The sequence below is a fragment of the Oncorhynchus mykiss genome, chromosome 1 (genome assembly GCF_057628025.1).
Source record: "Oncorhynchus mykiss isolate SJ-2025 chromosome 1, ASM5762802v1, whole genome shotgun sequence".
NCBI lineage: Eukaryota > Metazoa > Chordata > Actinopteri > Salmoniformes > Salmonidae > Oncorhynchus > Oncorhynchus mykiss.
In genome coordinates this window covers 68568505-68581391 of record NC_143022.1, presented here as the reverse complement: position 1 = coordinate 68581391, position 12887 = coordinate 68568505, and the positions used below count along the sequence as shown (strand labels likewise).

Genomic DNA, 12887 nt, shown 5'->3' with positions numbered 1-12887 from the left:
GCCGGCCAGCAGGGTCGGCTTCTCAGGAGGCTCATGCCAACTAGCAACCACCCCAGACCCAGAGGGAAACACACTTCATTTCAGCCTGCATCGTTTGTTTATCCCCAAGACAGGCAAGGCAAGCAGCGTGTCTGGAAATAAATGTACTGTGGACTGTACTGTTGGTCACTTTATGTGCGTGTTTGGAGGGGGGTAGTGTGTGTGTGTGAGGGGGAAAAGTGTGCGTTCCTGCATGTGAACGGCATTCTATGCATAAACTGACAACATTGAACTTTGGCAGTGTAATCTCCAAAAGCTAAATGCCACCATTCAAGTCAAGCCAATATTTTTTTAGTAAAAGCCAAAAAGTCTAAATCAAGTGCCCTGAAACGTAAGGGGACGAAACGGTTCGGTTAGCCTGCAAAGCCAAACAGCGTAACCCAACAACGTAAAGAGCAGAGCTCACATAAACTTCGGCCAAAACTGCGACAAATACTTTCCCCCCCCCGAAAGGGATACACCCCTCTCTCCTTTCCTCCCTCCCTCCCCACCAGGCCTGGTCCGAGTGAGAGCCGGGGCACCGTCGAGGTAACGAGGTATATCTGTTGTGTCGGCGGGGCCCGCATGTGGTGGCAGCGTCAACGCGCAACATGGAAAACGCTCCCCCGTTTGCAACTGAGGTGGGCCAACGGGGTAGAAGTTACATGTTGCACAAAGACCTGTATTCTTTCACTTAGGGTTAACGTAGTCTTCCTGCCAGGCTGAACGGCATGAACACATAAAACGGTAGAGCAGACGAGGACATGCCTACAAAACCGGTCGATTGCAGGCCTCTGACCTATTCACGTAAATCACCTTTGACCTCTAGACACATGCACAAGCGGCTGCGCGAATGCACACACACTAACCCCTTGCAACGGTACGACTCGTCTTCCTTCTGTAAGCCTTGAGGCTTTTCTACGATGTCAGCTATCTCACAGGGAGATAAAACCCGGCTACCTACAAGATTGACTTGCACTTCTAAGTATTCGAAGAAGAAGGCCTTGGAGATGGCAGAGGACTGTAACAGTAGACAGACAGGCCTCGCCTCTCCTCCCTCTCTCCCTCCATAATGAGGCCCTCTCAGTGGGACGTCTCACTCCTCCACTCGACCCTTCCATGGGGTCAGAGGTTAAAGGTCATGTCTGGGCAGATTAGCCAGGTCAGGGTCAGTGGGGGGGAAGGTGTCTGAGGACAAGCTCCGTCTTATCTGCCTGCCGGGGCCAGCAGGCCTCACAAAATAACAATGATGACTTAACAAAAGCAGGAGAGCGAAAAGGTAAAGACTGAGAACACGGATATACTGTAGCTGTTGGCTTGGGTTTGCAGAGCAAAAGTCTCTTTATGAACTTTGAGGAGTGTTATCCAAATAAAATCCAGACGCGGAACGATATAAGAAAAAAAAAAAAAAAGAAATAACCATATTATAAAACACAACAAACAATCACCTTCAGATTCAAACGTCGTACAAATAAATCTAACACACACACACAGGCCAGTGGTCAGCTGGCCTGACGGATCTGATACACTTCACCTCCACTGGAGCCATGGGAGCCAACCCAACACACACACACACACACACACCAAAGGCAAAACGCACACAGCAGTCTGACCAAACAGACCAGCAACCAGCCAGCCATTGGAGTGGACAGCCTGTCACAACGCATCGACTGTAGCCAGAACACACAGCCAAATAATCACAGTAATAACACGAGCCAGACCCAGAACACAAGAGTAGTATAGACACAGCACACACACACACACACACGTCTTTCTCGCTCCCACACATATGCGTGCACACAGCAACAACATGAGACAGACTAACATACAGCGAAAAAGTAAATAAAAAACCTCCAAAAACAATTGACTTGGCCCGGAGGGATCAGAAGGCTTCTGGCCACACAAGCAAATTAAACTAAATGAAAACAGACTGTGCGGTTGGACGGGCCAAAACGACCTTGATTGGACTTCATCATGAGAAGGAAAAACATTTCTTCAGATCAACTCCTCTGCCCCCATGGGTACCTGTCACTGTGGATAAGAGCTCAAAATAACCCTATCACACACACAGCATCTACACAGGAACGGGCTTTTAACCCAGGACTGTAAGACTATCACTGTAAACAAGCAATCAAACCCTTTCCTCTAAGCCTCAGCAAGTCTCTACCTACCTGCTCTCTCTCTCGCTCTCCCCCCCCCCCCCCCCCCCCCCCCTCTCTCCCTCCAATCTCCACTCACTCAAGATGTGACCTCTCTGTCCATATCCACAATGCAGTGTTCTGACGAGGCACTCGCTCGGAGCTGTCCTCGGCGGCTAATCTCACCCTTCACGGGACAGAGTCGAGCGAGCGAGCGCCCCGTCCGTCCGTCCAAGCACTGCATTGTGGGTATGTACAGAGGTCACATCTGGAGTGAGTGGGGATTGATGACAGACGAGTAGGGTGGAGGGTGAACAGAGTGAGCGCTGCAAGGGGTCCTGTCAAAGACTACCCTCCCCCACACAGTAACAAACACACACAGGTCAGAAGTGAAGGCCAGTGGAGCAATGACTGGAGAGCGCGTAGGGGTGCGGGAGGTCAGTGCTAGACAACAGGAGCGTTGCTGTCAACTGGTGGAGGTGTAATGCTGGGGGGAGAGAGAGAGCATGTCTGTTTTGTGTGATTGTGTGCCACTGATCGTGCATGTCCATCTGTAGATGGGTGTACAATGTAGCCTACATGCACTAGACTTGATTGAAACAAAAATGTTAAAATCATTCCAGAGCCAAGAGTCCTGGATATCACACTGAGAAAAAGCATGAGAGAGTGAAAGAGCAGAACGGGGGTAAAAGAGAAGGAAAGCAGAAGGGGAGTTGGAGAGTGCAGAGCATCTATCCTCTCTGAAGACAGTGTGAGAGTCTTGCAGGGAATAGCAGCATTCAACTATGTTCCTGCCATACTCTTCAAGCAAAGAGAGAACGAGAGAGTCGAGTAGGCCTGAGGACTTTTGACCTGGGGCCGAGGGGAGGCCTGCCTGGTGTGGACACACTGCCCCCTGCTGGTACGGGAGAGAATCCACAGGGCAGAGCACAACATGCCAGGTAGAGATCAAAGGTCAAATCATAACTCACACAAAAGCCCTTTGGCTTTTGTGTATAAACCGTGCATAAATGCCAACGGGAGATTTGCACTAATATGTGTCAGCGAAGGTCCAATAGAGAAGGACTGAGGGTGAGCAAGCAGGTGTGGGATACTGCTGCTTTACTACTGCAGTCAGAACTGTTGTCTAGGAGACTCGCTAGGGATCCAGACCTGTTCTCTTTGGAGTGTTCGTCCTTCCCTTTCTTCACTCCAAAGATCCTCGTGATCAGAGTGCTGAAGAGCAGGGTGGAGGAGTTCCTCACCTGAGACGGAGAGAGAAGGGGAAGAAGAGAGATGACATTCAGAAGGCTATCATGTTGCAGGACAGTCAGACGAGGGATGAGGGAGGGAGGGATGACGAAGAGGAGTGGGTGGTATCGTCTTGCAGGACAGATTCAGAGTGGAGAGAAAGGGGGGGGGACTCACAGCCCAGACGGGGGAGGTGAAGCCCAGGACAGCAGCCTGCATTCCCTCAGAGACAAAGGGAATGATGTTCTCCCCCAGACGAGTGTCTCTGTACAGAGCCCTCAGGATGTTGAGAGCATGAACCTAGAGAGACAAACAGGGACGTCACTATACTGCACGTGTAATCATACATGTAACCGCTACAATGTATATTATGCAATTTGATATTTAGCAGAGACCTTTATCCAAAGCGACTTAGTTATCAGTGCATACATTTTCCGTGTGGGTGGCCCCAGGGGGAATCGAAACCCACAACACCTGGGATACAGTACAGGCACTTAGCCTATAGTTACTGTACTGAATCAGTGCTAGGCTCAGAATCTCAAAACGGTTCAAAATGTCACCCAGGGAGGATTCCAAAATCGACAAGCTCAGGTAGAGCCGAATTCAATTACAACCACTCTCCCATTGTAACGTGTGATCCCTCCAGTAATTGTTGCCTCAGGTGACAAACTGTGTTCAGCAGTAGTGTTTGGTACCTGAGGGACAGTGGTCTGGTCAGTGGCTCTGTCAGGAGAGGGCATGGCCAGGGCGGTCAGCTCTCTCATGGTCATCTTCAGCAGGCTGCAGCTGGACGACTTGGGCTCGGATGACAACAGGGCCTGGACAGGAGAAAAGACCGACACAATGAGGTCAGACAGGCCACAGATGGTGCGTCAGCCTGCATGCCAATAGTCTGGACTATAAAATCATCCTTTCCTTCAGCAGCAGCACTAATCAGGAAGTAACTGGTTCATGGAATAGCGGCCCTCTGACAGATCTCCACTGTGTTGCCACTGGTGCAGAAGATGGAAAAGAGACAAGAAAAATAATTCTGAACTTTTGTAGCACTAATTGGTGTTTTAACCAATAGATCAGCTCTTTTGCCCTTAAATTAGGCAAAGGATCAGAATTGGGATCACTGCCACTACAGTCATTAAGTAACACAAGCCTTTGTACAAACACCTCTGGCGTGGTGACATCATCCGCGTGCTGGCCGGCTGTGGGTGCTGATGAGAGACAGCTGTGTCTCTGGCCTGGGGGCAGAGGGTCTGGGCTGGTTCCTGTGACGTCTGTCCCAGGCCAGCAGCACACCGGCCAGCCCTTTCCGGATTTCACCGCAGGAATGGAATGCACAAGCCTGCCAAGGTGCAGAGATCAGCCTCCTCTCTTTACCCTCTCCCTAATATCGCTCTCTTCTCTTGCTACCTCACAGTACCTACTTAATCTTCAATCTCTCTCCCTTCCTCTCCCGCAGTCCACGTCCTCCCTCCCGACCACCGCTCTCCCTAAAGTGTCCCTCTCCCCCCTCTAATATGTGATAATGACAGACAGAGACAGACAGAGACAGAGAAGGATGACTGCTTTATTGGCATGAATGCTTTAGAGGCATGCCAAGAATTTCCTTTCCAAACATAAACACACACCTGGATGTAGAATGGGATGCCTGCGCTGCGGCGCGTGGCACACAGTTTGGAGGAGGGGTCGCTGGACTTGACCTCCTGTAGGACCTCCGTGAGCCAGCGACCAGGCAGCTGCTGCAGGGTTCTGCTTCCACTCCTAAACAAAAAAACAAAAAGAAAAAAAAATCTCATTAGAGGCTCTTAATTAGCCACGGCTGAACGGCGATGTCAAAAACATTTACAGAACACACGCACGAACACATAATATCTTGCAAATATCCTGTATGTGGCATTAAAGCTGTATAACGCACTCACACAAAACATTGTTTCACTAAAATCCTAACAGCGACTACGTTGTGGTTCTTTAGTCATGTCTCTGACAACAGAGTGTATTGCTGTTCCAGAATAGTTTATCAGACCTAACATTAAGTCATATCACGACAAATGTCACTATTTTGTTTTTTTAACAAAACACAACAACAAAAAACATGTTTAACGGACAGTTGGTTAATATTTGCGGCAGGGCTCTAGACACATTTTTCCAGTGACAAGTTAGACAATTCAAATGGCAGCCTACGATTTAAAAAGTCAGCTATTTCATCCAACACATCCAGGTAATGCATGATTGATATTTTGATGCTCGACCTGTCAAAACAGGACCCAGAATGACACCATTTAGGCTCGACTCGTCAGAGAATTTGCCGACATATTTGTGCATACTGGCCTATAGCAGGGCTCGCCCACCTTTTCTAGCGTGAGAGCTACTTTTAAATTAGGAAACATGCCCTGAGCTACTTATTCATTTTCCCATAGCTTTCAAATAGGCACTCTGTATTTTCCCGAGATTCCGTTTTCTCCGTTGTATTTTTCCTGGTTTTGGATGTTTTTGTTTTTCACTCTAAAAATGACAAATTATTTACAGAGGAACAATTCCATTTCTGAGCCCATGTCAATGCTTAAATAACATCAGAAGACAATTTGAGGGCAAAATAAATTATTGAAAAATAACCCTTTAAAATTGTGCATTTTGCAAGAGTTTGCAAACAAAAGCCCACTTGAATGATACAAACAAACATGATATTATTCTGCCAGGTACTTTGCAGTTGACATGTAAATTGAGAAGGTTTTGGTGGAAAGTCTGTCTACCCTGAAGACAGTTACCATTATCACTAACAGCCTACACAAAGTAAATGATAGACAAACTCGAACCACACAGACATACAAGGGAAACAGTGCTAGAAATGAATTGCCAGATGTTTTACTTTTTAATCCAATTGTGCTTAACTAGGGCTGCAATCATGTCAACGTGGATTAGATTGGATAGTAGGCGGGAGCTTAAGGTGTCTGATACTTGTGATATTTGTTCATGACAGTTTGCGGTGGAACACGTGAAATAAAAAATGTTTCGCGAGCTGCTCAGGTGGGCTGCGAGCTACTCGTAGCTAGTGACCGATCTGTTGGGAGACCCCAGGGTATAGGCTATATTGTTAACCACCTGAGGAAGTGGGAACTTAAGACAATTCACTAGATTGCAAACGCTAAATACATGGCTGCTAGCCATGTAGGCTAATTGATTAAATTGATCAGTAAATGTAGATCAAACTCTCCAGCTCTTGGTCGAGGCTACTTGATGTAGGCAGCAAATGGCGCATTCCGCTCGGCTCTGTGGGCGCATCAAATCTACACTTACTTCAGCCTACTCTGGTTGTAAAGTGGTGCCACGAACTCAACATTAAGAGGTGAGAAACACATGACATACTCACAGAAAGCTGTGACTCTTGTCTGTAACTAGAGCAGTAGTTGCTTTGAAAACGGTCTTTTTAGCATTTTAAGCAATATGCTTGCGCTTCTCAGAACGCATCTCTCCCTCCTCCGTGCGCACAGAGAGGAGAGGGAATTTGTATTTTTTATTTGACCTTTATTTAACCAGGCAGGCCAGTTGAGAACAAGTTCTCATTTACAACTGCGACCTGGCCAAGAAAGCAAAGCAGCGCGACACAAACAACACATGGAATAAGTAAACATACAGTCAATAATACAGCAGAACAAAAGTCTAAATACAGTGTGTGCAAATGGCGTGAGGTGGTAAGGCAATAAATAGGCCATAGTAGCAAAGTAATTACAATTTAGCTAATTAACACTGGAGTGATAGATGTGCAGATAATGATGTGCAAGTAGAAATACTGGTGTGCAAAAAGTAAATCAAAACAATGTGGGGATGAGGTAGTTGGATGGGCTATTTACAGATGGGTTGTGTACAGCTGCAGCGATCGGTTATGTTTAAAGTTAGTGAGGGAGATAAGTCTCCAACTTCAAATTGGTTCCAGTCATTGGCAGCAGAGCTGGAAGGAAAGGCGGTCAAAGGAAGCGTTGGCTTTGGGGATAACCAGTGAGATATACCTGCTGGAGCGCTTGCTTCGGGTGGGTGTTGTTATGGTGACCAGTGAGCTGAGATAAGGCGGAGCTTTACCTAGCAAAGACTTGTAGATGACCTGGAGCCAGTGGGTCTGGCAATGAATATGTCATGAGGGCCAACAGACGAGAGCATACAGGTCGCAGTGGTGGGTGGTGTATGGGGCTATGGTGACAAAACGGATGGCACAGTGATAGCAAACTGGATGCAGTCTGAGTAGAGTGTTGGAGGCTATTTTGTAAATGACATCGCCAAAGTCGAGGATCGGTAGGATAGTCAGTTTTACGAGGGTATTTTTGGCGGCGTGAGTGGAGGCTTTGTTGCGAAATAGGAAGCCGATTCTAGATTCCATTGTGGATTGGAGATGCTTAATGTGAGTCTGGAATGAGAGTTTACAGTCTAGCCAGACACCTAGGTATTTGTAGTTGTCCATATATTCTAAGTCAGAACCGTCCAGAGTAGTGATGCTAGTAGTGCGGACAGCGATCGGTTGAAAAGCATGCATTTAGTTTTACTTGCATTTAAGAGCAGTTGGAGGCCACGGAAGGAGTGTTGTATGGCAATGGAAGCTTGTTTGGAGGTTAGTTAACACAATGTCCAAAGAAGGGGCAGATGTATACAGAATGGTGCCGTCTGCGTAGAGGTGGATCAGGGAATCACCTGATCAAGAGAATGAATCAGCAGCCGAAAGCAAAACGGGGACAGGCAGATACTTTCATGGCAGGAATCAATATAATGTATAGTCTATTACTGTTGACCAAACTATGGTTTTAGAACAATCTACAGGACCGTTGTGTAGCTAAATCACCGGAAATTACAGACGTAAGTAAGCCAGATGCTTCGGAAAGAGGAAGGCAATGTTAGTGTCGGTCATTTTAAGTTTATTGTCCCAGCTCTATTCTATTTGTTTAAAAACTGCTCCCAGACCAGATCTCCTATCGGTTCGATTTTCTGCCATAGAGCGAAGCCCTGAACCTGATAAGCTTTGGAGAACATCTTGCCCTTTCAAAAGCGAAGCGCATATTCTGAATAAATACATCTAAATGCCTGAGTGATTTGATGAGGGGAATGTTCTTGTAGGTTGGTGTCAGAACAAGGGTGTGTGTGTGTGTGTGTGTGTGTGTGTGTGGGTGTGTGTTGTGAGCCAGAGTGCTAGGGTGGAAACAGTAGTCTGGATTAAATACACGGAATAGGGTTTTGGGGTTGTTGGTTATGGGGTGCCTAACTGCCCAGCTTTTGAAGCTCGGTTTTGTTTCTGGGTTGGTATGTTCTACTGGGCTCTAGGATAGGATGGGTGTGTGTGTGTCAGTCTCTCTGTGTGTGTGTGTGTGTGTGTGTGCGTGTGTGTGTGTCTTGTCCTCCGCCCATCCTACACAGTGGATTGTTTGATCTGGCCAGCTTGGTCCACTGCCCCTGGAAAAACAGCAGCCCTTTTCACAACAGGAGGGCACATTCCTCCCCAGCTGCACCTCCCAAGTGTGCACTTTGGTATTGATGTAGATAGTGTGTTTGTGGGCGCACGCTCTATCTGTCTCTAACTCACCTGCGCAGCATGTCAGTGAGACGTACAAAGCCCACATAGGCCAGCTCAAAGGCCCCTCGGTGACGAGACTGGAGGAGCTGCTGACGGAAGTACAGGCCCACCCCCTCCACCTGGGATAAGAGAGCGGTATAGAGCGACAGCGAGGTATAGCGAGAGTAGAAGGGAAGAGAGGCATGAGAAGAGAGAAAGAGGGTGTGGCATATGGGAACATAACATTTCTTCATTCCTCTGGATGATTTAAAGTGGTTAGGTAAACAAACACAGAAGTTAGTCTTGATTGACATTTCACTAGCATTAAAACAGATAAGTCAGTGATTAGCTACAAGATAAAATGACATGTGGTCATGTAATTAACTAAACCGTCATAACATTACAGCATATCAACACAGCCCACACGTGTTGGTGTAGTTAGTCAACATGTGGGGGTAAACCAGGTGAGGTAGAGCAGGGTGGAGCAGGCTGAGGCCTCCTCGCCCTGTCATTACACTGTCTCTACCACAGGCTGGACCCAGGCACTATGCAAGCCTGGGGTGGCACAGAGGGCACAGGGAGGGACGGAGGGGTGGGGTTGGGGGGGCGCAGCTAAGGCTGTGGTGGTCATGACAATTTTGTCAGCCGGTAACAGTCACGCAAATAACTGCCAGTTCTCACAGCAATTGACCTTTAATGAGCATAAATACGTTTAGCACTTTCTGGGTCCACGCATAGCCTACACTGATGTGGTCGTTTGGAAACCTACATTTAAAAGAAGTCAAATGAAACCATTTAATATGGCCTACACCATCACAAAAAAATCCATTCTTTATTTTAGGCAAATCTAAAGAAACATGATATGAAGAAAATGTTTCCTATTTCAGAAGAACAAAATAGCATATTCTGAGTCGTCCTTATGTTAGGCCCTGATCTGGCTATGTCATACGTCTGTGGGCTACACAACAACAAAAAATCCATGCGGTTTCTTACCTTACGCCTCCGGTCACACCTACAGTGTCATTGCGTAATCCAGCATCTGGATGTGTGTGCAACAATTGTTCAACTATCACCTTCTGCTGCCAAGCTGTCTATACATACAGTTTGAAGCATACGGTCAATAAATCCAACGTATGGACCACACAGAACGCAACGCAACTGCCTCTGCAACGCAACACTGCGAGGCAGACACAGCGGTCCATTGGAAAAGAATGTACTTCTGGTGTACCAAAACGCAACGACGCTGCAGAGGTGTGATCGAGGCACGCGCTGGGCATCATTCACAAGTGCTAATATTCTCACCAGTCAGACTATTCTCAATGTAATCACGTCTTTACATATACTAAATGATGTGTGTGAAATTAGTTTTGATCATGCACCGGTCAGAACAGGGGCAGGTGGTATAAAAGACTTGGCATCTGCATGCACTTGAATAGCGAACGGAGGACGCTTTTCCCACGGTCAATTTTCATGCCAGCCAGGTAAGCTACTCCGGTTGTAAAGCGAAGCAATGTGGTTAATATTAAGGAAGTTGAAAAATAAATATAGCAAGCCTGTAGAAAACGGGTGGGACCCTCCTCTTTTTAACAGAGGCCATCAAAACTGCTTTCTTACGCAATTGCAAAGCCTATGGAAATGTTGTGCAACATGGGCTTGGGCTTATAGGAACACTTATTTCAATCTATTCAGCAACCAGCCATGATGAGCTGGATCTCTCTGCAAAACAAGCGATCCTATTCCGTTCAAACTCTTAATGCTAGGGCTCTCATGGTGTTTGATTAGATTTTTGATTGCATTGATGTCCGATCGATTAGGGGGACAAGAACGCTGAGTACCAGGCCACTAGCGACTGGCCTTTGCAAGTCTGGTAGGCTACTAATGACCATCCGCGGCATCAGAACGCAGTTTTGGAGAAGCCCAGTTATAATGACTCAACGGCGACGTGGAATTTGACTGCGGTCATGACTCGTGACCGCCAGTGTGGCGGTAATAGTATCACCATACCAGCCCTAGGGGCAGCTCTGTGGGAATGAGAACGGGGTACTTCTAGAATTCCACACACCCTCTTGAGTTTCATCACACAACCTGGTTTGGATTATCCCCTCTAAAGCCAGAGATTTGGACAGGCATCTTTTAGCACTGCCCCAAATAAGGACCCTAGTCCTCTCTCATTTTCACACGTTTATAAAAATCAGACCCACTACAAAATAATCCCCAACAACATCCCAGGCCAACTTGTTTTACAAGTGCATTTTAAATGCCACATCTCAACTGTAATACACTAAGTTTCACACATATTTTACATCCTAGTTTAATGGAATGAATAGTACTAATTCTGCTCTATCTCTGGGATGAAAGCTCTGTGACCTGGTGTTGGTCATCTACACAACAGCCCCTATGGAATTTCCCTGAACCTTGACCCTGACTTAATACTTAACATTGTATGTGGTGTAGCGGATCGCCAAACCCACGGTTCGGTACATATTGGGGTTTTGGGGTCACGGTTTACGGTTACGGAAAATTGTTACTGTAATATTTTGTTTATTTGGCAAATAAGACCAATTTAAAAGCATTCTATTTGTGGCCCAAAAAACAGTTTGTGACATTATTCACAATGTTCCTGGCATTGTTTGTTGTGACAGGGATTGTCATGTTGGGCCTCAAATAGAGGTTAAAAAAATGTGGACCCATTCCGAAATGGACCTGGGGCTTTCTGAACAGGAAAAATATGCACAACACACATTTTTCAATATAGAGACCCGTTCCGAACGGACTCGAGGACGACCAGTTCCATATATAGGATGTGGTCGGATAAGATTGAGGGAAGCAGCAAAAAAGTCAATTTGTAAGATATTCGATTAACCATAGCCAATACAGGACGAGGGAGGTTGCCTTGCGGTATGTGTACTGTGAGCGAGTGAAACAGAAGCCAAAAGGGAGGGACAGGCAGCAACCAATCTGACTTGCGCTAGTAGACTAACTTCTAGCTTGTCATTGCTCGGATATTTATTATCCAATATGATAAAGTAGTACACCCGTCTTGACTGCATCAAACCTGGAGAAGCGAATTGGCTAAAATAGCTATCTACGCTAGCTAGCCAAATTGAGTCTGCATGCACTTTCTTCCTCTCCTACAGTTAAATAACAATACCTTTATTCAGATTTTTAAATAGCAGCCTAACTGTTGGTTCTTGTTCGTTGTAGCCTACAGTTATCATAAAACAGTTTATTCCAGAATTTTGATTCTAACTTGCTTTGCCACACACGGAGGCCAACAAGCTCCACACGGCACTCTGCAGAGGCTATTCTCGTTGAGCAGTGGAAAACATGCTGTTAAATTTGTATCCACAATCTCTGTCAATCGCAGTTGTAATCAACTGTGAAGCCAAAATGTTTCCAAACTTTAAACGATGGTTTAATCGAACCCCGCCACCTACAAAGTTCCCGGGCTGCGCCTCACACAAGGACAGTTTGAAATCCGCCAGTTAAGATTAGAATTTTGATTACATTGTGTGCATAGGCTGTACTTGTTTTAACGGAATAGCCTTCAAAGTTGTTTTTTTCAGCTCAGATTTACTCACGAGGCAATAGCATACAACGCAGTGTAGGCAGAGCCTACAGGCCTAGTGTTATGTATTCATTCGGGTTTCACAGTGAGAACAGAGGTCCCCGTACTGAACAATTCAATACCAATATACGTAGCATTACAGCCAATGTCAATGTTGAGTATTTCTATGGTCTTACTTCCTTGATTGCCCTGCTCTCTTAGCCTGTTGCATAATACCCACGGGCCCTCCAGTCAATGGCATCAGATCAACAACAGTAGCAGTAGCGCATCAGCAACAGTTTTCCCTCCTTAAGGCTCTCATACCCACCGCCAGTCCAGGCCCGGCAGCCTGCCCAGTCGTCAGGAGGAAAAGCAGCTATTTGGGTCACTGATACAGCCCTGTGTAATTAGGACGTTGGGAGACAAGGTT

General features: G+C 46.5%; 1 protein-coding gene across 3 annotated transcripts in view; it reads right to left on the bottom strand.

The window, feature by feature from the left end:
- LOC110527084 (THADA armadillo repeat containing) overlaps positions 1 to 12887 on the bottom strand; it is a 104435-nt gene that overhangs the window by 74493 nt on the left and 17055 nt on the right. For all 3 annotated transcript variants that reach the window (XR_016496608.1, XM_036982928.2, XM_090237492.1), the window contains 5 exons: positions 8941 to 9050; positions 5009 to 5141; positions 4082 to 4204; positions 3564 to 3686; positions 3309 to 3400 (listed from right to left, as the gene is read on the bottom strand). Coding sequence is in view for 2 of the 3 variants with exons in the window: in XM_036982928.2 (XP_036838823.2) it covers positions 3309 to 3400; positions 3564 to 3686; positions 4082 to 4204; positions 5009 to 5141; positions 8941 to 9050 (581 nt within the window). In the remaining variant the exon portion in view is untranslated. The remainder of the gene's footprint in view (positions 1 to 3308; positions 3401 to 3563; positions 3687 to 4081; positions 4205 to 5008; positions 5142 to 8940; positions 9051 to 12887) is intronic.